Source organism: Poecile atricapillus, chromosome 17, assembly GCF_030490865.1.
Source record: "Poecile atricapillus isolate bPoeAtr1 chromosome 17, bPoeAtr1.hap1, whole genome shotgun sequence".
NCBI classification, from domain to species: domain Eukaryota; kingdom Metazoa; phylum Chordata; class Aves; order Passeriformes; family Paridae; genus Poecile; species Poecile atricapillus.
In genome coordinates, this window is record NC_081265.1 from 8837124 (window position 1) to 8864506 (window position 27383).

Consider the following 27383-nt stretch of genomic DNA (forward strand, 5'->3'; position numbering starts at 1 on the left):
GGCTGTCCTCTCTAAACAAAGCAACTGATTCATAGCATTTCAAATCTTTTCACACAGCTCACCCACAGCCACATGATGGCAATGACTGAGGGATGGCACTGGAAGAGCACTGGAATATCAAGCAGGAAATTCAGTTCAGTTTTTGCTTTGTACCTTTACTGCCTCAGAGTCTCCCATGCCTATTCAGTAATTCTAACTATGTGTACACAAATGTCTTCTATTTTTTTAGATGTGTGTGGTCTGAGGGCCACAACATCAATCAGGTTTTTATATGTATTTGTCATTTTGTCTTCCCATCCATATTCTTAAGAAAGAAAAACACATGCAGCAATAAAATGAATGTTCTGTGGCTCTTTATACAAAACAGCCATTTGACATTAGCCCTACAGCCTTTATCTAACACAAAGTTATTGCACACAAGAAAATGCTATAAAAATAAGGTATTTAGACTCTTGGACAAATCTATCCTGAGAAATATCTGCCACTGCCAAATACAAGCATTTTCAGCTGACTGTGAATGGGACAGCCACATCCAGCAGTTTCTACTCACCCTTTCAGCCCACACCAAACCCTTGTTTTTGGCAATCAAACTTTCCAAAGGGAGTCACAGTGACCAGGGATGTGTCCAGTATCCACTTTGGAACTGGGCAAATATTACACAGGTATGGATGACCCTGGATAAGGCAGTTCAGTACCATACAACCCAAATAAAGAGTTGCTCTACTCACCCTGAGTACCTGCCTACTACAGCTGTGTCTCTGCTGTGCTTAGCAGAAACATGGTGCAATTCTTGCTCTCCATGCCCACCAAAGCCCTAAATAAAATATCATGGCATTTTAAAAGAAGAAATTCATCACACAGAATATTGAGAATCGCCCCAATTTATATTAATTATCAACCTGGGGACAAAATATCTTAGGAGAATTTTGCTGTGTTAGATGAGAAGTATCATGGGGGAATATGAAGGAAGAAGTGCATTTGTACAAATGTTACTTTCCAGCTCACCTTTTTCTGATTAGCTGGTGACAAGCTTCTGTAGAGCTTCTTGCCTTGCTTGCCAGCATTCCAAATGGTGAATGATGTCCAGGAGCTCAGGACTCTGTCCTCAAGAAACCTGACTCGGTGATTCCAGATGGTTCCCCTGGAGAGTTGGAAAAAGGGCAGATTTTGACCCCCAAAACACTTAGCATTATTATAGACCTAGATGCACATGTCCACACTCACCTACATGTAAACCTGACCAAAGTGATTCATGTAATACAAAAAAACAATCCCATCACAACATTAGACTGGAAATTTCTGAGGGAAATGTAGACAAGAAATTCTGTGGAAGTTCTCAGACAAAAACCATTCAGATAGATAGGAAGCAGTAGCTAAACAACTTGTATTTTCAAGAACCCTCCCAGATCACAAGAATAGGAAAAGCTGCAGCTGTGGTAATGAAATTCAACCCTTCCCACACCTGTACTCACCTGTGAGCTGCTCTAGAACCCTGCAGTGACACAGGCAAAGCATCTCCTAAACCCAAGCTGAGCTCCTCCTGCTCCATCTGCCCCTGGGACCATTCTCCCTGGCTGATGTGAAGTTGGAATCTCAGATTTAGAAGTCCAGCTTGCCCCCAGCCCCAGAGCATAAATGCATTTCCAGTGTGGTACTTGGCTGAGCCTCCAGCACTGCAGTGTCAAAGCTCTGCATCAGTGACTCCCTCCAGCAACAACCCCAGAGCTGCCCAGTCCCTCCCAAAACCCCCTGGCACAGCATTCACACTGCCCAGCCTGCACACACACACACATTTCACACCAAATAAGACAGATTTAACTGTAAAAGTTCCCAGTTGTTATTCAGCAATGACACAAATTTGACTGTCCCTTTATTTGAAGGCAACTTTCATAAGAAACTGCATTTCTAGGAACAAAAAGCAGTGGGGCTTATTTTTTCCTTCTAAAACACAGTATGCCTCATAGAACTTTTTAAATCATGCTTTAGGAAAAAAGCAAACTGGCAGAGGTCTGTGTGCAATTACACCTTTAAGTCCTCATCTTTGGGGTAACTTCCACAGCATATTCCACATTCCAAGCCAGGTGACAGCTGAGGTAAACAAGGGTGACACAAATACCAAATGACAAATCCCAAAGCTCTGGAACCATCCACAGCAAGGGCCCATCCAACAGCCTTAGATACTGAAAATCTGCTGACATCTTCAACAAGTTCAAGACAGGTTCTCAGAAAGAGAAAACAATGTCAAGGAAAGCAGTTTGTTCATTTCTCCCAACTGGCAAATCCACTTGGACAACTACAGCTTTTTTCATGTTTGAGTGTGTGTGCCCTACCCTATAATGTAATATTTCAGAGTACAACATTTATCTTGGATTACAGAAAACTGCCTGCTGTTAGAAACATATGCTTTGTTTCCAGCATTCATTTAATATTCATTAATGAGGAACCCACCTCAGAATTATTAATTGTAAGAGAGAATAAATTGATTTTTCTCAATTTGACAAATGAATCTTCCTAACCTACATCTCTTGACCAAGGTACCTTGAGCTGTAACCTTTCCCAGGAAATTCTGATGAACCTCTAGTGGTGTCTCCTTATTTAAAGCAACCCAAATGGGGATTTCCATTTGCTTATTTGCATCATTCCTTCACAGCCCCAAGTTATGTTCTGAAGACCACACAGCCCTCACAGGACCCAGTGACTTCCCCTTCCCTTCAGCACAGCCAGATCCTGCTCAGCACTTCATCACTGAATGTGTGATAACTTGGAAAAACCTCGTGCACAAATAAAATTTCCCCACACTTTCAAGGATCATGGCTCTGCATCAGCATTTCAACTAATGGAGGAAAAGAAATTATTGGATTTGATCAAAAATCTCTTCTAAAGCAACCACAAGATGCATTAACTGCTGCTGGATTCCTTTGACACTTGCCTTTTTCCATGTTCATGACAGCATATTGTATTCCCAGAAGAGAAGCTTAAGGAGCAAAATATGAAGGTCAAGTATTTTTCCAGGATCACTTTACTAGACATTTTAGAGCTTCTGCACTCTTCTAAAAAGGAAGATTATTGCTTTGCACATAAATGGAAAGGCTTTAAAAGTGATTTTCCTTTGAAATGTGACTTCAGAAGGATAACACTGTATTACATTCCAAAGGAACTTCAGAATCTGTTCTGTTGGCTTGAGTGACAGTGGCAAGTTTCTTTTCCACTTGAGTTTGCAATATTAAGAAAGCTAAAGTAAAAAACCAGGCAGCCTTACAAGGTAGGAAAAGAACCTCTACTCAATTTCTAGGTGTGGTGCAAACACTGCCATCTACCCCCAGGCTTATAAAAGATGTTTTTATTTTCATGGAGATTGATGTCCAGGCTCTTTCACAAAGTTTCTGGTTGCTGTCTAGGCCATGAGAGCCTCAGTGCCACAGGAGTCCCTGCTGAGCCAAAATTCAATCAGAGCAAATCTCAGTGTTAAGCACTCATGAAGATTTCAGACTGAAGCAGATTTACTGACATCTCACCTATCAGTGTTATACTGGAAATGCAAGTGGGGAAAGCTTGCAAGAGAACTGCACTCCAAAATAAAAGGTATTAAACTCCAAATTAATTGGGCTGTTGTTAAACCACAAGAATATTGTCAGACAGCTTCATTTAACACCAATTAAAAACTTTCTTATATGTGTACTGTGGGTTGCAAAAACTAAGCCAATATACCCAGCAGTTGGGATTTTTTTGCTTGCATCACTATGAGGCATTCTTATGACAATGCCCACAGAAGAGCATTTGAAGCTCACACCTCCATATTGTGTATTTTCAATGAAAAAATTAAGTTACATCAAACACTTCGAAGTCTTGAGTTAACCCTGAAATACTTTTAACAGTGCAAGCTATCAGATAAACACAGAACTGAGGGGAGAATTTGTGACTGAGCTTTTCGAGTGACACTCACAAGGCTTCATCTTTGTGAGAACTCACTCTGCACAAACAATCCCACACGCTGAGGCAAAAGGGAGCTTACAGGTGTCAGAGGAGAGAGTTTCGGTTATTCCCTTCAGGTTTCCGGTTCACCTAATTTGCCACATTTTTTGATGTTTCCAGAATAGATAACTGGGATTCCTGCCTCGAGGGATCAGGGAATGCCATTTTCCCATCCTTCACGAGCCAGTGCAGGTGCACCAGACAGGAGCTGTAGCAACATGCAAAGGGTAATTAAAGAAAATGCCTGAAACGATCTAGAAGTTGTACAAACCACTACTCTGAGATGATTCTCACAGCTATTTTCAGATTATGAGTTATTACATATTCACAGCCACCAGCAAAACCTAGGAGGTGTTATTATTCTGCATCCCCCCAAATCAAGACAGCTTTTCCTACCAATCTCAGAAAAGATGAGAGTAAGCAATTTGCAGCAGCCTTTAGTACCATGTCCAAGCCTGTGTTCAGGTCACAAGATTTTCCTCAGACAGAAGGTGGGACAAAATTCTTCTCACTGTACAAATTTGTTCCTACATTCTAAAACTCTTTCTTGACCCTAAGTCTTGAAATACATTATTTCCCCCATTGCTTTCATTTTGTTGTCACAACTTTGTAAAAGAAACGTTAGAAGTATTTCCACTTGAAATGTCATTTTTGAGGCTTACATGATTTTCCTAAGATCTCACTTGCTGTGGCCCCTCAATGCTCAGCAGTTATGGAGCCTGGGAGGAAGAAGAGGAGCCAAAATTCTGCAGGAGTGAAACGAGGGTATTCATGCAGAGGGTGAGAATGACTACGCCGTGTGTTCCTCAGCCCCAAGTAGTTATTAGCAGACCATCCACCCAAGTAATGCAACAATGGAGCTCTGTTAAAAATGTGTGGTGACCTACTGACTGAATACAGGAGTCAAGAAACATCTGCTCTACTCCTATTTTGAAATGAAAGATAATGTGACAATAAAAGCAACATGATTTAATGTCTGAGCTCAGTCAAACCTCGCCATATTGTTGCACTGCCTTTCCCCTCCTTCCCCCAGTGAGGCCACATAAGTGAATCCACAGAGCAAAGACAGATGTACAAGTACTTGAGAAATGCAGAAATACAAGCCCAACATCCTGAACAGTACTGGAATCTGAGGCATCGATTGCCATGCACAGAAATACTATAGATCCATAAATCTGACCTTTTCTCCCTGTGCTGGCCCTGCACAGTGCTCAGGTAACACCAGGCAGGAAGAGGAGCTGCCCAAGTGAACGGCCTCTTCCAGGGCCTTTTTTATTGATGGCAGGGTAAGAGAGTTCTGTATGATAGGTGAACCTCACCTAATCCATAAACCAGAGACTGAGGAACAGAGAACTTTGTCATCACAGTGAGAGCTGAAAAACCAGATCCCTTACAGCCAGGGTTGCATGCAGAATTCAAGGCCCTTACCATCCACAGGAAATTCAGAAATAAATTGTGTTTGAACCTTGGCCATACTGGTGAATAAACGGATTTTTTTCACTGTTGTTGTTCTGTTGAACTTCGTGTGAACTTATTAATTGCTGGACTATATCGTCCCACTGAGTTATTACATTTACACTGTTAATAGGTTCTATTAATGTCTGAGTTCATCTTCAGGTCATGGGTCATTAGCTGAGGCATGGTTTGCATTGTGGCCTATTTTTCATGAAAGGCTTATTAAGAGAGACAGAGACTATCAATGTTAATGGCATTTACTTTTCAAGAATCTAATGAGGTCATTAGTTTCCATGTTTAATTGAAGTGCCAAATGCAAGCGTGGAAGATAAAAATGAAGTTGACCTCATCTTAATTTCAGCTCTACAGGAATATGTTAGGCTACTCCCCTGTCCTGCCTATTTTTGGCTGTGTGTGTTTGTGCAGGAAATGAAGGAGGCATTCCTGTGCTCGCCACAGATCCGAGACCTGGCCTCAGAGCACCTCTGAAACAGCCAAATGTGTGTTTCACACTACTGCCTGTTCCTCTTCACTCAGATGACAGTGGAAGCTTCCAGAGCCTGAAGCCAGATGTTTTCAATAGATTATGTAATTCTGCTTATTTCTGCAGAGCAATATCATCCTCATTCTGAGCACAGGGGATCTGAAATTACTGAAGGTGCACTTCACCTTTTCTGTGTAAAAGGGAATTGCCTGGATCTTAGACAGAAGGTCTGCAAAACCTTATTTTCCACATGTATTAAATTTGCCTTGACTAAAAACCTGTAAACTGCTCCAAGGATTAGCTGCATGCCCCAACCACCTGTCTTCATGAGCAGCACTACCTAAAGACAAGTGCAAGTTTTTATTGCTCACCTAACTCCAAGCTCACTTTCATCTTGCAGTGAGGTACTGTTGTATATACAGTTCCTTTCTCTCCCCTTTGGCAAGATAAAAATCTGTGAATTTTAAAATGTTTTTATTACACATTAGACTTTCTTGCTCCAGTATTCCTCACTCGAAAGCAACTCTGATATGGTCTCACATCAATTTAATGTGGCTGTGCAGTGCTGAGTACACACAGCCCTAGGATACAACACCAAATAAAGTGATTTAGATCCAAGAGATATGAAAAGTGGGATTTCATTTTGTGAATTCCTAGCTGAAGAGAAGTTTCTCAAAATCCAGTAGGTATCCATCACAGACTTTGGATGAAATGACAATGAGCACATTCATATTTCTGCATGCACCTCATGCAATCTAATACAGACACTGAACTTCATGCAGATTCTGTCACGCACCCAAAACATTTTATAATGCAGACTGATGCCTCCAGGGTAAGGGAGAATGCAAATAAGATTTAGTTTCCTGCTTCACAGATATTCTCAACTCCAGATATTTGTTCCAGAAGGATACTAATCATAGGAAGTGACCTAAAGCACATGAATGTTTACAATTATACATACTAACTAAAAATAAAAGAACCAAATGTAACTTGCCAAGCAATTTTATATATATTTTAGGTAGTCTGAAAATGCAATGAGGCTTCTTTCCTCCTAGAAGGCTCTGAAAGACACCCACATAAAGTGAAACCATCACAGGCTACAAGTGACTGCTGCAAAGAATGAATGATGCACCTTTGTATAAAAACATCATGTTATGGTTTTTAAGACTGAAACTAGGCACGTAGTGTTTAAAAAAAAAATCAACTTTACTACAAACATAATTTTGATCTGAGACAAGATATTAATTTGGATGGTGAGCTACTACTTCCAAATACAGGTCTAAATCAAGTCAAAATTAAAAGATGACCTGGGCCAATGGCGAAAAGCAAAACACCCCAGAAAATTCTGAACGAAACATACTATATAAAGAAAAAGGCTGCTAGAAAAGTCAGAATATGCATTAAAAAGTGTGGAATGACCAAGAGGAAAATTAGGGAAGACCCAATTTAAATGATAAACTTAAACCTTTGCGATGAGTCCATTAATCTCTTTTTGCTCAACGCGCACTTCGGTCTCCAGGCACAAACACTGGGCAACCCTTCCCAACTTGGGCAACAAACAAGGGAACGAGCCAGGCCAAAGAGCTGTTGCACAACCTCATGTTTGGAAAGTCACACCAAACATCATCCCCAGTAGTACCAGCAGGAAGCCAAGAGGAAAAGCAGATTCTGATTTCTTAGAATGAGACAAGAAAGGCGCCAATTTGGACACGCACCCCGCACATCTGAAACAGCTCACAGCATTTCCACATTCCCCCAGGATGCTGTAATTCAGGGTGCTTGTGCCACACAACCTTGGAGATCTGAATAAGCAACAGCTTGCAGTAAATTCAAAACAAATTAATTTCCAAGAATTAGATGCTTTCCCACAGATAGAAGCAAAAGGCTTCCAAGAGTTCTTAGCATCTCATAATGTGTGGCTGAAAAGTTGGTCACTAACTGCCAAAAGGATCACACAGCTAAAAAGGAAAAAAAACCAAAAAAAATCCTTACATTTCAACATGGATAAAATAATTTATCTCATGCTTGTTTGCAAAATCAAAATCATATGTACTACTTGCTTGAATGACCTTTTCATAGTTAAATGATTTTATATAGAAAAGCACATTTATATGTATTTCTAAATATCTGTAGTGACATTAACCATGACTGTGCTGTCTATGGGACTTAGTTGTTTTACAGTGTATTTTTGTATGTATGTATGTATGATTTTTGCTATGTACAGCAATACAATACAGGGATGGACAACAAAAATGTACACAGGAATGTTCAGTTTTACAAAGCCATAAAACCAGGACTGACTGAAAAGTGTACTTACATCATTAATCAGTAAGAAAACAGTTTACTTAATTACCACTGTGATTCTGGCATGGGATTCCTAAAGGACAGCACAGCTCATGTAATTTTTTATTAATGTCAGTGCATGAGAGAAAGGAACAGCTTTGGCTCAGCTTGCAGCATGTAGAGGAATCAGCAATTTAATATCGCGTTTAGGGGCTGAGCAGCCCAGGAAAGGCAGCAGGCAACAAAGGCACCTTCAAGGAAGCACCTGAGATAATTATTCCTAAATATCCTCAGGGATTTTTCAAACCTCATTATCTGATTTTGGTGGTTTAGACCCTTTAAAATAAGAAAATAATATATGTAAAGACAGCACATTATCAGATTAAAGGTTTGGTTTTGGTCTGGTTATTTTTATTTTTTTTTTTCAAAATAGTGTTTTTGTTGGTATTACAAGTTTCTGTTTACTTTTTAATATCGAGGCACTTGATTTTGAAATCAAAAATACCTTTTACATTATGGTTCACATGGCAAACACCATGAGAATGAAACCCTCGTGTATTACATATTAAAAACCCTAATGAAATCCCCAATGCAATTTCACCATCTCTGCTGCCTATGATCCAAGACAAAACCAACTTTTAAATTCTCCAAGAAAGCACAGCTTACTCTAGGACAGAGTGGGTCACAGCCTGGGGGTGGTACCGGTAGAGCAGGAGGCAATGGTTCACTCGAAAGACTCCACCACCCTTCTTGAGATGTTCATAAAAAAACAACAAATCCTCTGGGACACCCTGCAACAGAAAACAGTTATTATATCAGTATTCAGTTACATCTGAAGATGACTGTTTTTTTTGCCAAATGAATATTCAGCAGGATTGTTATTCAGAAATACTTCTTGCTCAGGGAGGGTGTGCATTCCCCATCCCTGGAAGTGTCCAAGGCCAGGTCGGATGGGGCTTGGAGCAACCTGGTAAAGATCGAGAAAATCTTTAAGTTCCCTTCCAACCCAAGCCCATCTCTGATTCTATAATAATAATAATTATTTGTGTATGTCCCAATGAACTTCTCTAATGGGTCATGGAATAAATGCAGCTAATGCTGCTGAATGATCAGTGTTATTTAATAATGAAGTGCAGCTGACTGCAAGAGCAGAGGTGGAAAAATCAACATCATCTCATTTTGACAGGGATCTCAAGCTTGGTGCAAGTGAATCCAAAAGGAGAAGAAACCCAGCTGCTAAACAGCTTGTGCAGCCTAAAGTTCCATGTAACCAAATAGATTATACTGAAAAGTGACTTGAGAAGGGTTTTTTTTTCTCATTTTACTGGAATTCTCCTTTCTCTGGCTGTCATACAAATAGGAAAGGTGACTCAGGCCCCATAATGACAGACTTCAATAAAAACTGCAATAAAGGCAACCTCAGAATGAGGCAACATCTGAAAATTATTTTTTTTCTTGAAACTTCCTTCCATGGTACATTCACCCTTACGGGATTGCACCCACTTTGCTGGAAATGCTACAGGATAAAAGTGCCTGCAATTATGGATCTAGCAGGCTCTAGGAAAAATGAGGGATTTCACAATCATTTCAACATTTTCCACTTAAAAATCAGAGAATTTTCATGCAAGTGATACAGTGTCAGAAGGGCAATTATAGCACACAATTCCATTTTGTGGCATATGAAAGCATAAACCCACCTTTAAAGCCCTGCACAGAAGGTAAAAAAAGTAGTGTTTATTTATATTTTGCAAAGCTACAACTTCTTGAAATACTAGAACATTTCATCTTTTCATGTTTAAATACAGGTATTTCTTCCCAGCAATACAGTGTTTTAAAGGTCACATGGTTTTTACCAGACTAGAAAGCTCCCTTTTATAGAACCAGGTGGGTCAAAGAAAATATTTAAGTGTAGCTTAATAAAAAGCTGAAAGATAACATGACAAAATTGAGAAGGAAAAGAAGGTGAAGAGATTGAAATACATTTCTTTCTGTGGACAATATCATACATATGAATAACCAGGTCATAAACCTCAACCTCAATTTTGACTATTCTATTTCAACACAGAAAAATAATAAGAGTATAAGTTAAAAAAAAAAATTAATTGAAATTTTTCCCTATTACTACAGCTTCTGAGTTTCTTCCATAATTAAGAAAATGAGATTCTATAATTAAAGTGCTGGACTGGCCCTCTAGTTATGAGAGCAATACAGTTCACCAGGCTGAGTAGCCAGAGGGGTGTGGGAGTGGAAGAGAAATGAGACAAAAAAATCTCTGAACCCTGGAAAACAGCTCCAAAACCCTCAGCTGGACACGTTTATCTTGGGAGAAATCAGAATCCAGTCAAGCTCTGGACTCTGCAGCTCCAGCCCTCACTCTGATTCATTTGTGACACTGATTTGGGCCACGCTCCCTCATTGGGAATTAAATGGATTCTGCTCTGGCCCACGAAGGGCAGCTCATCTGCAGATATTGGTTCTTTGCAGACATTTCTCTGACTTCTGCTTTAAGAGCTGCAATGCAGAAGAAAACTTTTAGAGAAGCTCATATAATCTATGCTTTATGTGAACCTACTTTGAAAGCCACAAAAGAAATCTGGGAGAAGCTGGAGTGGCAGCCAGCAACCACAGCCACCAAGAATACAAGAAAAATACAAAATCAATTTATTTCCATTTATCTTGTAGCCATTTCTGTATTTTCCTTATTGTGGACTTTAAGGGAAATATTGAGCCAGCAGCAAAGTTTAAACCTTTTTCTTTTTTCTGGTCACACACTAGATCATGTCTCAGGGCACAAGTGCAGCAGGTATCAGCTTGTTGCAGGAGACAGATTCTGATTGAGATTTATGATTATATCATATTCATCTCAGCAATTCCTTCACTTTTGGATAAGCATTGGCATTATTCAGGACAGCCGTTAACATGTATATTTAAGAAGAGTTACTGCAGAAGTAAAAGGATCTTTCCAAAGGCTGTTTGGTTCCAAGGGCTCTTTTGCTTTCCTTTAACTGGCAGAAATGCTCTGGAATAAAGTGCACCCAGCCCTAGGAAGGAGCAGGTGCCTTGTACTGCTCAGCAGTGGCCTCTCACATTACAAAGGAGCAGCACTGCCACGCACTTTTCAGAGGAAAGATGTTGACTGTGTTATGGATCCTGCAGGGATGGGACTTCCTAAGGCTCTTGAGCGTGTAAGTTTGCTGCAATACAAGAGTTCCTTCCCAGTTGAGATCTATTATTGGATCCAGATGGCATTTTAAACACCAGGAATCTTTGTGAAACAACACAGCTTTGAAAGAAAAAGCTGTTTAACCACTAAAGGGATATTTTAATGTATTTTTTGAAAATTAATATCCATAGCTAAAAGTCTCAATTACTAACCCAGCATTTCAGCAATAGGCTACCACATCAATAGCTTTCAGCAATAATAAATACAATTAAATTGCACAGTTTACATGTTACTGGACTACATGCAGAATTTTCCACATTATAGGCAAAACCCAACCCCACATCCTCTGCTGCAAAAAGGGATAAACTAATTACAGCTCCCAGAGAAAAGCACAGCCTGGCCCTGCTCTGCTCTAACCAGCCAAATGCAAAACCACATTCCCACTGAACAGGGGAAGGGTTTCTGTTGACCCAGTATTTTGGGCAGGTATTGCTTGCTGTGCTGATGGTTGTACAGATGAGGGGAGTGATTTTTTATACACCATGGGCTGTCAGAACCCTGTCTTGAATCAAAGTAATTCCTGGTTCAGGGACCAAACTAAATTATTTATGATCCTTCTCTTGCTGTTCTCACTCCTGGCATCACACTGTGCTCCAACTCCAGCGACCTCAATGTTTTTCCAAGAGGTTCAAGCATCTCCCAACGAGCAATTCTGGCTACAACTCCTGCACCTCCACCATCAGTAATGATGAGGAGCATCACTAGAGACGATCAGCAATTTCTGGAGGAGTTTTAATGTAAGTGATGCCCTGTGCAATGCTGTAACCATTAACCCCTGGTGAGCTCATGCTGTAGCCCTGGGATGACCAACAGCAGCACTTCAGGCTGACAGCAGTCCTTTCATTTGGGCCCTCATCCTTCATTTGGACAGAAACCACCATGGGGCTATAAAGGCATATATAAAATATATAATATAAAATATAAATAAAAATAAATGTAAATATACATAATATAAATAAATATAAAAGCTGACTTTTACTGTTAAACCAAATAGATAAGAGTGATTCTGCCACAGAATCAATCTGTCCCAGCTTCCCCATCCATCTCTACCATTGCAGAGATGTAAATGTAGGTTTATCCATCTCAACCTTGTCTCAGTCACATTTGACTCCCTCTCCCAGTTCTCAGGCACTCTGCCAGAGGTGGCAGATCCTTGTGAGCACAACCAGTGGAGATTTAGCCTGTGCAGAGAAGTCTGACTGGAGGAAATGGGAGATCTACCATTATATTTCATGAATACATGCACTTAGAATAAACAGCAAAGACAAACAAGACAGGAGAGACATCAAACCACATGGGAAAAAATCCTCCAGGTTTGGAAAAGCTTGGTCTTCCCTTTTGATCAGAGGCATCAAGGAAAACTGGGATGTAAATTGGTATGTATTTTGTAAACCAGTCAGCACCGTCAGGGTTACTGCTGGACAGAAAAAATCACTTTAATTCCTCAGAGGAGCCTAAAATTGGTGAATGGAAAGAACTAAATAGCTATTAATAGCTTTTCTACAGGATTAGCCAAGATATTCTTAAGTCTCCCTTTCCGCATATCTGTCCCTTCATTTCTTGGCTCCCATCCAAATCATGGCTTTCCATCATTTTGCTTTGATTATAGGACCTGGAGCCCATTAGCATTTATTTCATTGTTTGGGAAATAACAGGTTAAAGGAAACTCCAAAAGCTTGCTTTCAACCAAATGTCTTGGCACAGAGAAATGCAGTTAAACAAAGATTATGGGGAAGTCAAATGGAAGGGAGGTGGTAAATTGTAAATGATATTTAATAACAGACTAGCGGAAAATATAATTAGACATGGGGTATGGGGTGAATTTTCAAATAGCTTATAAGTGTAATTAATCACTGGCTCCACCACTTTTTCTCTGCTTTTTAGATCAAATATTGATCTCTGTTCAGCCTTAACTATTTCAAGCCAAAACCAAACAAAAAAAAAAACCCAGTAGTGCCTGTATTTTATGCCCGATTTTCCCCAAAGCATCTTGATAGGTTATTTGACAGACTGACAGTATTTTAATTCATGTTCCAAAAAACCAAAATCCTACTTAGCCTTTTACCTCTCAGGCATTATTGTAACCACTTGCCTTTCTGAAAGGAATGACATTTGTGTGCTCTGGCAGAGAAACATGGAAAATTGCATCAGTGAGTGCCTAACAGCTACATTTACCTCCGAGCTTTACACCATGGCCTTCAGCCTCCTGTGCTCAAAAGGGTATTTTGACACCTCCTCACTTCGTGTTTTTTGTGACCTTTTATCACAAAAACAGAATGAAACTGAGCTCCAGACACTTTGTTTGGAGGCACAGTTTGTATTCAGAAAGGCTGGTGGTTTACAATGCACGATTCCATCTGGGGCTCATTAAGAATAATTTCCCCCTGTTTACACTTTGAGATTAGCTCAGAACTTTAAGGCTGTCACTCCATTTTCAGTTTTCATACACTTAAAAAGGAAGGATAAACACAGGGGTGACAGGAAATTTGGAACCAAGTTGTGGTAAAATCCTAGAGAAAGAGACAAGTTTGGCATGTAACAGTTGTGATGTCAAGAGTAATTCTGCTTGGAGAGAGCCAAGACTGCAATTTTCCACCCTTGCATGGAGTGGAGCCTGCAGAGTAGCAATGATCATTTATTCAGCTCTCCTTGTACTCAGCACTTCTGTCAGACACATGAAAAAATAACTTTTCTTCACTAATAACAGGCACCTCATCTCCCACTGCACACGACTGGGGAGTTCCCCACTCCAACAGATGATCCAGCTTCAAAATCTGCTTTTCACATTAGACCAGAGCATGGGCATTTTTTCCTCAGCACAATTTTTTGTGATGCTTTTGGACACGGTTATTACTTTTTAACAATGGTGCTACTTATTAGGAGACACCAAAAACTCCAGCAGCAAAGCCACCCATGGTAATGTCACACACTAAGTGTCAAATGGGAGTTCTGAAAGGTTTAGTGAAGTGCAGCTACTTCCTTCCATAAGGAAGAGTATTGCACTCTTTATCAAAAACTGCTTAAAATATTAATTTTTTTTAGATTCCTAAAAAAAGTAAGTAAAAAATATGGTTCATCACGTGACTCTTCTTCCAGCAGGGGATACTATTTGAATTTTACTTTCTAGGCTTGTGACCCCTTCCATTGTATTATCTCAGTCTCAGAACTCATCAGAGCTTGCTAAAATCTTCTCAGTACTCTGCCTTTAATTATCATTTACCAGAGATTGCATAAATAAAACCTCTACCATTTTAGTTAATTAATATATAAAACAAACCTGTCAGGCCCTTAGAGACCATTTATGAAGGTACTATTTTGTTTGGACCTAAAAGGAATACACTTCCAACAACTGCAGATCTTGATCACAAAGAACTTAATTTAAATTAAAAAAAAATTGTAAAAACCTGTTTCACCTAAAGCCTGAATGGCTGAGAGAGACATACATATCCACCTGAAATAAAAAAAGGATTACACCATAGCACATCTATTTGTATTTTATCTGTCCACCCACTCTGTCACCATAAACATCAAATCACAATTTCTCCCATGGAAGGATTATCCTCAATTTTTTTCCTAAGCACTGAAATATGAAGAACAGGTGTTTGGATTTAATTTCAAATGAGAAATGCAGCTTTTTGGCAAGAAATAGTATAGCAAACGGAGAAAACATGGAGATTTGTTGGCCTGTTCCTGTGTTTACTTCCAGCAGTATGACAATCACAAGTCTCATTAATAAACACTAACTCAAAAATGGAGATGGAAGTGATCAGATTAACACAGATCCTGGCTCAGGTCACAACATACACACAGGGATGAGACCCTGCAGAGTATTCTCAGCTCTGCTGGTACACAGAGGAAAACTTTCTTTGCCTTAAAGGGATTCCTTTCAAATGAAAATGAACGAGTTAGAGCAACGCTAAATACTTTGTAACACTAAATGCTGAAGATTTAAGACTTGATTTTCTGTCCTCTAAACCCACAGAAGACAAAGGTTTGACTTCACTGCTTTGTTCAGATCTGTCCTGTTCATAGGGTATTTTTCTGAAGGTCCTCTGCATCAGCCAGAGCCTGAGTTTGGACATGTTGGACACTTCACAATAGGGACAAACAATATGCTCAGCTTATCACTCGTAATTCTTCAAACTAGAAGGACATATCATGCATTGTGGCTGGAAAATCATCAGGATTAAGACTGTCAGTGTACTACAGCTGAATAAGCAGTGGCATAGTTCCTACACAATTACACTGAGAGAGCAAAACAGAAAAAACCCAACTCATAAAAACAAAAGAAGGAGGAAAAAAAGCCAAAATGAAAAGCAAAAAGCACAGAACAATAGACTATTTAGCTTAACCTCTTGAACTTTATCATTAGGCTTGCTGTTCTATTGTTGCTGCTGCTTTAACTTGCTTGCTTTCTGGAGCTTACTAACAACGCTCAAGAAGTCAAACATCCTTCAGAGAGTGAAAATACAATGATAAGAAATAATAATAAAAAAGAAATAAAGAGCATGGGTCAGCAAGTGTAGATTGTACTGGGAGCCAGGCACCATTCCCAGCTCTTCCACTCACCCACCATGTGGGCAAATCTTTTCACTGCTATAAACAGTTCAGTTCTCTGCCTGCTGTCTACTTATAATTAGAATTTTTTGGCAGCCCAAAGAATAATATTTGTATATACTCATACATACATACACATGTATATATATACACACACTGCATGGCACTGAAGGGCTTCATTTAAAAGCTATAAAAATAATCATCATCATCATCTGTTGTAGTTTAAATAATAAAATAGGAAATAGCCTTAGCAGATTTTTTAGAGTGCTAATAAATGAAAGCTTTTAAAAAAAATATATAATCAGAACCACCCATTTTAGCCCTAAAATTCACCAAAACCACTGGAAGCAAAATCTCTCGGAACCAAACCACACAAAATGGATCCAAATGTGTATAAATTAGATCTATTTGTCAACATATTTCAACTGCCACAATAAATACTGCTAACAGAAATCCATGGATTTTATACCATAAACACACTGAGGAGCTTAAAGCAATCCAATTGAACTCATGAAGGAAATTCATAAAGACAAAGAACCTGACTGTCAGGGAAGGAACACTTCTGAGACCAAAGGTATTTAATTTGTAACCTCTGATCTTTGAGGAGAAGCTACCTAAAATCTTCCAAGGACAAGCACAAGAACTAAGATTGACAAGAGGACATGAGGCAGGTGGATAAATGAGTTCTACTTGTAATGGTTTTATGACCCTTCTGTTTTCCTCTGAGAGATATAAACCTTCCCCCTCAGGTGAATGTACTTTTATCTCTCTGCCATTCTGCACTTTTCTTCTCTCCCAACCTCTGTCAGCAGCCTGCCTCACCTTGCAGGGATAGTTCATAACAAAACTATGGCCCCACCTGTTTTTAGCATCTATTCCAGGGACCCAAGAGGAGCTTGTATATCTGAAACCTTGCATTTTTCCAGGTTTGCTGACACAATAGATATGTGTCGATCTCAGGTAGGTCCTTCCCACACCAGGGTTATTCCCAAACAACTTTGGTTGATTGGAGGCTGTTTTTCTAAAAAAATTGTATGACCCAGGTGTTTTTAGAGCTCAGTTTTCATCTATACCCCGTCTCTATTGTTCCTTAATAAGAGAGGTAGAGAGCTTTCAGAAGCTGTTAAACAAAGGGATGGCTCCTGGACTACAGATCACCTGCACCACTCACCTTTCCACCCTCATCAAATCTTCCCACGTGAAAAAACCATTCTCGAGAGCAGAACCAGGTTGGCATGATCACAGTAGGCCCATGGGAAGTGAACACCTAGGAAAGAGAGAAAAAAAATCCATCAGTTAACAAAATGTCAAACCCAGCAGCTGCTGAGGAACAAAGCAGACCTTACACATTTACCTGAAATTATGCCTGTGGATAACCTTCAGCAATTTCAAGCACTGAGAAGAGCAAGAGCTGGAAATTTAGCAGGTGCTCAGTGTTGGAAGTGCAGTTTGTACCAGAACCTCCCAGGTACCACAGCCCAAAAGGAGAGTCTGGTTCCTGCCTCATATTCCATGACCTTCTCTTGTCTCCCAAGCTCCAACACATGCAGAGTACTTAAAACATTTTTCCAAATTTAGAGTATTATACTGGAGTTAGCACTTTATTTGGCATGGAAGTGAAGTAATTGAGAAGAATCATGGGAAGTTCAAGTTCTTAAACTGAAAGATTGCTAAACATTGCTTTTTTTTTCCATTTTATATTCCTTACATTTATATTCCTTTATATTCCTTACTTATATATTAAGTATGAACTTTCATTTACCTCAGAGCTTTACACCATCTTTTATTTCTGATCTTTTATTTCTGCCAAAGACACTTAAATCCTAATCAAGCTTGGACAAGTAAAATGCAATTTGTTTTAAACATTACCTGAGTACTGTGGATTTGCTACTCAGGGGCACCTACAATAAAAGGTTGTTGGAAAGGAAGAGCTTTAAGTAGAGAAAAGGGAGTAACTATTAAGTTCATCTCTTCATTTGTGACAGCCAAGAACTATACAAATGGGTCTTTGAAGCTTTAAATGAACTTGTTGTAAATACAACTGTGAAATAAGCCAGAAAGTGGATTACAGGAGGTAAACTGGATCTTTCTTTTAGCACAAGATGAAGTACCCAGGCAAAGAGGAGAGTGAACTTGTCAAACACAATGTGCAAAGCGAAGGCAGGAGCTTGTGCCTGCTTCCAGCAGCAACACAGAAACTACAGAGTTTCATTCCTGGGGCATGAAGGCAAAAGAAACCAACTGCACAACTCCTGTCAGTCAAATGACAATGCTGATCCTGTAAGCTGACAATTTCATAGCATGGTACAGTGGTAATATTAATATTCCTGTACATCTGAGTGTACATTTGTCACATGCATCTCAGCATCTACATTTTAAAGGTGTTCCTCTTGATGTCAGAAATCCCCCTCTGAGGGATTTCCACACCAAACTCTTACATCTGGCAACTTCCATTTCCACAGATAAACATGGATTTAAAGCCAAATAAAGACATTTAAATCAACTGTCTAGATTAATTAAATTAGAAATCTAATCAAAATTTGACAGGTGACCTACTCCCACTTTTCTCATGGGCATCTGCCCAAACTTCAGGGTGAAGCACACAGCAAGCCAGCTCCAAGAGCACAGTGACAGAACTTCACTAAAGGGATCCTAGGGTGACTCATTTGCATCCAGACACTTCAATTCTAGGCACTCATATTTAGTCAGAACAATCCTATCACCTAATGTGTCTTAACATGTCAGCATGTTGCTCAGAGCTGAAATACTCTAGTTCAGAGGTGTTAAATGTGAAAATCTTCCCCCACAAGAGTCAGTGGGAGCTGAAAGAGTCCAAACAACCCCAGAAAAGCAGAGCAGCCATGATTACTCAGTATATGGTTATTAGCTCCACATTAATTACAAGGGCAATTGAGTATGGCCTGAACCAAACAATGACCAAACAGTAATCCCAAAAGAAAACAGCAGCAGGGAGAAAATCCAGGCCAGAGGGCATTGCATTGAATCTCATTTCTGAAAGAAACAAAAACTTCAAAAGTAAATTTTGAGCCCATCACTTGTGAAATGTGTCTGGAGAGGCCAGGATGCCATTTCCTGGGAGCTGTCAGGTCCCTCAGAGAACAGAAGAACACTTCACCTTAGAGATGGAGCTCCATGCAATTAACTGTGCTCACGTGCCAAGAGCATCCACCCAACCACCCGAGAGAACGCGTGTTCCACGGGCACTTCAGTGAAACCACATAGAACAGATGGGAAAAATTAGAGAGAAAACATCCAAAAGCCACTCATGTTAACACAGAGGATGAGATGATGATTTTACAGCAGACCATCACACACGTACAGCGATGTCTCTCCTAAATCCAGCAGTGTTCTGTGCCTCACTGTCCATCTCAGGAGAGATACCAGAGGAGAATCTCATGGGCAAAGCAGAGACTGATGATGCCACACATGATTTGAGGATCTTATCCTTCAACAGTTTTTAAACCTGCACAGCACAGCAGCTGAGAGTCAATGAATTGGATATAAACTTTTTCTACATAAATACAGTACAACATCAAAACTAACTTTAGGAAATTATTTGTGCTGCTGTTACAAAGGAAAAATTCACACTACCTTGTCGCTTGCTATGTAAGAATAACTTTTGTGAGGCTGAAATTCTCTTTTTTGTTGCTGTTAGTGAAGTCTTCAGCTGAAGACTTCGCTAAATCAGCAGTTCTACCCCAAAGGAGGATGTAGGAAAACAAGGCACCAGGCAGAGAGAACAAAACCCTTCTTTTCAACAGGAATAGAGATAATCCAGAAGTAATCTTTAACCTGATAAAACTGCTAGAAATCTACATTCACACCACATTTACATTAATTGAAGAGCTCTCCCACTCATCCTGCCTCTGGCTACACACCCCAGTCACAGCACCAGCACTGGCCTGACCCCAGGATGGATCAGAGCACTACAGCACTAAAAAGCCATTATTTTCCCTGGTTTCAGTGTTAGTTTTCTACAGCCTTAGTTCTCTGAATCAGTTCACCGTGGGGTCAGAGCAGCAATACCACTGACACACTGGAGAGGGAAGGAAAAGCTCTGGTGAGGAAAACAAGCCCTCCCTTTTTGGTCACTGCCCACAGTTAATGAGTCCAGCTGTAACATAAAACTGCATCCTCTGAATACCCACTCTGATGGGAGGAGAACTGGCCAGGAAAAATAGTAACTCCTAACAACTGTTCTGAAACACTGAGGCATCTGCCAAACTTCTGAAAATCACCTTCCAGAGCTTTTGAAATTTTATCTTCAAGAGAAGGAAAAAAAAAAAAATAACCTCAACCTTCCACACTTTGGAAATTCTATATTTCACCTTGGTTTAGTCTGATGGGAAAGTTTCCTCTGTATTTCTTTTTTGTCTATTCTTGTCATAAACTCTTGCCAAGGTGTTAAAAAATTGTCAAATTGCCTTATTCTGTGATAAAAACTGCAACTGCTCATTTTGTGAGACTGACACTCTAGATTTTATCCATAAATCTTTTGGATTGCATGGACTGGAACAAGAGAAACAAAGGGGACATGCTAGTCTTAACTTGAAAATCAATCAGAAGCAGAATTTGAATGATGGTAACATAACTATGTTTAGTTTTCTTGGAAATATTCTCCAGCTGTACTTAACAAATGTCTTGTGTCACCTTGGAACACCAGTGGGTCTCCAGACCTCCTTGAGGAGTTAATTCAGTATTCTGAGAGCAGGTTGGATCTGTGAACCTTTCACACCCAGCTGGATTGAAAGGTTAATGATTATTAATAATAATTGTTATTAATTACAGTACACTGTATGACGTAAAAAATATCTACATATATGAATACTTCATGTTAAAATCCAGAAGATGAAGGTATAAATTCAGGTTTAGAATTCCTGAAGAACAGTGTTGTCATAACTTAACTGGAATCCATTTCTAGATGATGGGCAGAAATTCCTATTTCAGCGTCCTATTTACTAAATTATTTAGAACTGTTATAGTTATCTGGGTTTATTCCAAGGATCAAGTAGCAAGTAATTGGAACTGGTTTGTTCTTCTTCACTGTTTGGTTATCAAATTACATCCAACTACACAGATTCTCTGAAAATAAATCTAAAGAATACAAAGAGTTGATAAAGTGACTTTCATTGTTGTGTTTCAAAGCTGTCAACAGCACATGGAACTCTGGTTCCCACTGATGCTCACTGCAGATCATGCCAGCATTCAGTGCAAAGTTTCAGCTCCAATACAGGGAAAGGCATTTGTGTGTTTACAGTAACTTCTCAAGGAAAGTTCTATTTCCTGAAGCAGCAAATCAAAGTCTACCAGCAGTGTTAGACAAAAGCAGACATGCAGATGGTGAAACAACCTTATCACATCAGATCTCATCGTGCCATGCAGGACACGAAGAGGAAACCAGGCAGTTCACAACAGCAACAGATTTAATCACAGACTGCTTCCCAAAGCAACAACCTGAGCTCCCCAAAACACACCACACATTTAATTCTATTTATGCTAAAGCATTTCTCAAAATTATATCCACACAAATCAAGGATTACACCCAATCTCCTCTGTTAAGATAAATGAAGCTTTCTAATATCCAGGGGCATACATTGACATGTTAGAAGGTGAAAAAGGAAACAAATCCCATGGAGAAGGTCACAGTGATTCTGTAAGCTGTAGGCAGAACACAGACTGAAGGGGACCATCCCTCACCCTGAGGCAATGATGTGTTAAGATACCTGTGCATTAATTCAGCAATGGATGTACCAGGACCTTGTTACCAGGTTTACATCCAGAACCAGCTCTGTGTGTGTCAGTGTGAGAGAACAGCTACAGAGGGCAAGGAAGAGAAAAAAAGACTCTTCCTACTTCAAAAAAAGGACTGGGCAAAGAAGATTTTTTCAAAAGAAAGTAACTACAGTGAGCTTTATTAAGCTTTTAGGATCCTAAACAGCCAGTATGGTATGGACTCCATGCAGTTAATTTATATTGTACTGAAGTGCTGTACCCTTTCCTAGGCCTGCACAAATAACTGCCTGTGTCACCTCATCACTGCAAGCTTCGAGAGCAGCTGAAAATCCTTCCCTAAAGAAGCTGGAATCCAGCACAGTAAAAAATAGATACTTGAAATAAACCATACCTTGCCTCTCTGTGCAGAAAAGCTGGTGTATACACAGTAATTCTGCTGCATGCCTGACTAAAAATGAGTATTTCACCTTCAAAATCCCAAACTCTAGCAAGCAACAAAGCTAATCAAAGAGAGTAAGAGTTCTGAGAACTGCTAATGCCAGTGAAAGCAAAGAGCATTCAGCACCTCTGAGAAGGTATTCCTGCTCCTGGAAAATTTATGACCTACAACTCCCGTGATTTCCTCTGGATTTGAAGCCTGAATGAAGGCTGGAATGTCTCACAGTTTGCAGGAAACACAGAACAGAGCCAGTGAGAGGGGCTGGGAGATGTTGATTTCTCTTAATGCAAAGGGCTCAGTAACAGGAGGAAAGCTGGGGGAGAAAAGCTGAATTTGGCTGAACTGCTGTAACAGCCTCCCTGGTTCCTCACAGTTTATTGCACTTGTAGTGCTTTTCACCAGGCCGTTCACTTTTAGAAAAATACAAAAGTCCTCTTCGTGGCTATGCAGCCATTATATCAAAATATAAATTTCTACAAATAGTACATTAAATAGAATTTTCATACCAAGTCTCTGCAGCGAAATCACCACCTGGAATGAAAAACAGGGTGTGTATCAGCAGGGCATCACCTCCTCCTGACATCCCTGGCTACAGCAGAGCCCCACAAAGAATGAAACACTGGGTAAAGACTGCATATAGCAGGCTACTCTTTATCTATGTTATTAGATTTTCTTAAAATTTGCTGCTGAAAGCAAAACTGTTTACAAACTTGCTACAAGTAAATATATTAACTTTGGGTTTCTAGCCCAATTCCTATGGATTGAATTGGCTGTGGCTTTGCTTTTTGTGAGCCAGCTCCTGGCAGCCCATTGTGTGGGATAATTGAGGGCTGACCATACTGCTGAATATCTCTGTTTTGTTGCTGAATGCCCAAGAGCAAGCACCATTCTTCTGGACATTTTTAGAGCTTTTCCCTACTAATGACGATGAATTAACTTACTGCTGAAGCCAAAACAATAGCTGCATGCAAAGGAAACAGCCTGTATGATTTTAGCCTGTCTTACAGCATTTTTGGGCTCTGGAGGCTGCGTAAAGTGGTCTTTGCAAAAAGTTTCTCTAATTCTTGGAGATTTTCCAGTATTTTAAGAGTCAAGTATTTACAATGGAAGAAAGACTCCATCCAGTAAAATAAAGCATTCTGCACCAAGAGGTTGCCTTCTTGGCTTGCTGTTTGTGCTGAGGTTTTACTACAAAAGAAAGAAAACAACCTGCTTAAAGTCATATTGGTCCTAAACTGTGATTAGAACAAACAAGAAATCTGCTAAGAAACAACACTGACCAATGCTGATGTAAAATAAGTCCAAAAAAACTACCTTTCCACTTGGCTTGTGGACATGCCATTTAGAATTTTCACAAGATGAAAACTGAATTGGTCTCTCTTATTTGTGATTTATTAGACAGCATTTAACAGATGACAATATAGACAACAGAAGTATCTCTCTACATGGTGGGTAGCTAAAAAATAAAACTATTCTTCTCTTAAAGTGCATGATGCTACATCCACAATTAACAAACTTCCCTAAAATTTGCTAGCAAGAGGAAAACAAATTCCCATAAAATGCTACACAATAAACTTTTCTGTGTACCAGCTCCCAGAATTAATGTTCAGCTGAAATGTGAGTAAACCTCCTGGCAAATCTCAGCTTCAGCAAATTTTAAAATGCAGGTATTTGGAGAGAGAAACATGAAATACTTCTGAGTGCTCAGGATTATCTGAGAGTGTAACATAGCCTTCATACTAATGCTCCGTGATTCTCTTTTTCAAATAAAAGCTTGTGCTATTAAAGTTTTATGGAACTTGGAAGTGGGGGACACATGACCCTCAGTTAAATGAAAGAAATACAAGCACCTTATGAACAAGAATCAAACTAAAGGGAAGGAGATCACTTTTGAATTTGAGAAGTTCAGCTGTGTGCTAATGAACATGTGAAAGACCCACAGGAGAAATATTAAATATTCATGAAAATTTGCTGTATTTACTCCAATATAAATTATATTTCTTTTGGGGTATTTTTCCCCCCTATAGACTTTTACCCTTTAGAGAAGGAAAAAGAGAAAACTTAGATCAGATCTTAAGCTGCAGATTCTGATTATCCGATTAACAGCTGCGATAGTAGAATGTTTTCTTTAGGAAATCAAAGCAAACTTTACCCTAAATCTCTCCCTCATGTCTTCCATCATATCACAAGTCTTTGGGGAGTATCAAAGCACCAAATGCATTCCAGTGCCTTGAGAGTGTTTGATTTGAGTTCTGCAACTCTTCAAAACTCTGAATGGGAAAACAAGAAAAAGACAGAAAATAAAAATTGATTTTAGAAAAATAAATGCCACTGCTAGTCCAGAAAATGTAACAGCAGATTTTCCAGGGGGAAAATTTAAGATCTTGGGGTCTTAGCCTTCTGCACACTGTCTCTAATCCTCTACCCCACAATCACTTTTCACAATTAAATAGATATGTACTGAGAGTAAAAAAACCCCATCATCTCAGCAACAGTTTTTACACACATGTACATTTTTGATAATGAAAGGGACCCAATACATGTCCAGAACCCAGTGGTCTCTTACAAGAGTTTGTTTTTCAACAGTGCAGAGGACACAGCTGGAAAGACCTCAACCAACCCTGAGCATTTGCAGAGATAGAAATTAAGTGCCCATCAATTTGTAAAAGTCTGAGACAAACCAGAGCTGAGAGCACTACAAAGCTTTTCCTCCTCTCTGCATTCTCCCATTTCAGCCTCCCTAATAATTTGTTGATGGCTTTTATGTGGGATTTGAATTTGTAGGTTCTTCCCCTGCTTCCCAGCCAGAACCATGACCAACATTTCATTAATTTGTGACTGACTGTAAGCCCCAGACTCTCACAGCATGGGCAGCCTGAAGTCATGCTGTACCTCTGAGTCCTTGGGTGTGCATCACTCCTGACATTCATTCCTGCAGTAAATTCTGCCTGAACTTGGCATTTCCCGTCCCTGATTTGCAGCAGTTACTGCTCAGACAGCCACTCAATCTAGCCAGCACTTTAAAATATTTTTAAAGAATTCAGGGATAAGAAAGAAGGCAATTAATAGCTTCAGATCTTCCAAGCAGAGGTTGGTGTGAGTTATCAGAGCACCCACACTGCACTGGGACAACATAAAATCCACAATAACGAGGATTAGAGTCCAGGTTCACACCAAGCTGGAGATAAAAAGCAAGAAGCCCTCTCTACAAGAGGGAATTTCTGCCATGGTGCAGCTGAACCCCTGCAAGTTCTCTGGCAGCATCTCTAATGAATACAGAGGAGCTCCAGAGGGTTTCTAAATTCACTGGCTCAGGCTCAGGCACCTCTGAAGGGCCTGAGCCTCATGGAGCTGTACATTCCTTTAATGAGACTATCACAATCATCCTCAAACCAATGGGATTATTTTCTCCACTAAGATTAAATTAAATTTTTAAGAAATCACCTCTAAAAAGTGGTTTTAGCACACAGTATGAATCTGATAATAAGCAAAGTGCAGCTAAAATGTCCAAAGAATTAAGAGGAATCCAGTTGGCCACATACACGAAAAAGATTTTTTACATTATTTTTTAATCATCTTCTTATCCTGTCCAGCAGAAATATTCACACCAAAAGGACAGTAGATATTTACTATATGGCCCTCAGCATCTATCATCAATAAATAATATGGGCATCTGCATTAAAGGGTCTTGCTATAATATCAAAGAAAAACTATTAATAACTATCTAAAGGAAATCAGCTGAAGCAGAAAAGAAAATGTTGATTTTTCATTTGCCAAGAAGCTGAAAATCATGCAGGAAACAGATGCTACAATTGTACTTAATGTAATTTAAAATTTGAAAACAGAACAGCAGTTTTGGCCATACTGAAACAGGGCTGTAGCAGCAGCTGGGAAGGATCTACCAAGCAGCTCCTGTGATTTATATCTTTGAGAGCTCCATGGGTCACTCAATATAAACACCCTTGTTTGTCTCACACATCCTGCTAAAAATGATTAAGATTTAAATGAGGTTTCAGGTCTCTGAACTCCAAATTCTGAGAAAAGGTAGTGTAACACAAAAAAGCACAATAACAACGTATCTTAGAAATACTGTGGTTAAAAATATTTAATAATAATTAATTCCCTGTCATTCCTTCACAGAATTTAGATAAATGCTTAGATAATTCCTATATCCCCAAAATTAGAAACAAGAACTTTGTATGTGCTGTTTGTTTATCACAGTGACAAACAACTACAGATTTGAAACTCAAGTACAACAGCAGCACAACAAAAGAACAAAAAGAGGGAAATCAGATTTCCCCACAGAGCTTTATCCAACTTAGCTTTGTAAAAAGTAAAATCAGTGTACCAACAATACTTATTCCTATTTCTTATAAAATATTTACTATAACCTCTTTTTGGAAATAGGGATCCCTGTCCTTTTCAAAACTGCACCACTTCACAAGCTGATCCTACATAAAAACAAAACAAAGAACCAGAAAGATCCTTGTACAGCAGTAATGAAGTCCAAGTTACAAAATCAGCAAAATCTCAGAAATAATCTTTTAATCTGATTCAGGAATCCATTCCAACAGTAGCATGTATGCAGGCAAGGTGCAAATATTTAAATATTTAGCCAGGTTGAGACATTTATGAACAGCAATTTTTCACACATGCACATAAGTTATTCTGCCCCAGAAAAATTGTTTTGAGATTGGAAGGAGAAAAAAGCAATTTTTTAAAGGAAAAAATGGATGAAAAATTATGAGTCTCTTAAACACAGGCTAATGCATCTACAAAAGATGGGTATTTATGTTGTCACATCATATCCACTAGCATCAAGTCACCTCTTCTAATCTGAATTCAGGAGAGCAGCAAGCTGTGATCTCCCAAAACTGGCTGAAGCATTTTATCCACACAGCCAATTTCATGATAATAAACATCATCTTCCCCTTAAAAAAACCCAAAACAAATCAGAAAACCAAACCAAACCAAAAACCCAACAAAAAATCCCCAACAAACACCAAACAAAAGCTCCACAAAAAATCCCAAACAAATAAATACCAACAACAACCCCCCCCAAAAAAAACCCTCACCAAACTAAAAACTACTTCAAATACGGCTAAAAGATAATAAAATTAAAGAGGTATAATATCTTCAGGACTTGTAAATTCAACAAACACTGTGAAAAATGACACCCACTGGACCTTTGAAAGCCTGTCTGTGTCAGTGTAGGG

At 39.3% G+C, this 27383-nt stretch overlaps 1 protein-coding gene across 6 annotated transcripts in view; it reads right to left on the reverse strand.

Annotated features, from left to right (window-relative positions):
* The window catches only part of B3GNTL1 (UDP-GlcNAc:betaGal beta-1,3-N-acetylglucosaminyltransferase like 1), a 108230-nt gene that overhangs the window by 17131 nt on the left and 63716 nt on the right, over positions 1–27383 (reverse strand). For all 6 annotated transcript variants that reach the window (XR_009279032.1, XM_058852161.1, XM_058852159.1 and 3 more), the window contains exons 7-9: positions 17146–17241; positions 8861–8985; positions 1006–1141 (exon numbers count right to left, since the gene is read on the reverse strand). Coding sequence is in view for 5 of the 6 variants with exons in the window: in XM_058852161.1 (XP_058708144.1) it covers positions 1006–1141; positions 8861–8985; positions 17146–17241 (357 nt within the window). In the remaining variant the exon portion in view is untranslated. The remainder of the gene's footprint in view (positions 1–1005; positions 1142–8860; positions 8986–17145; positions 17242–27383) is intronic.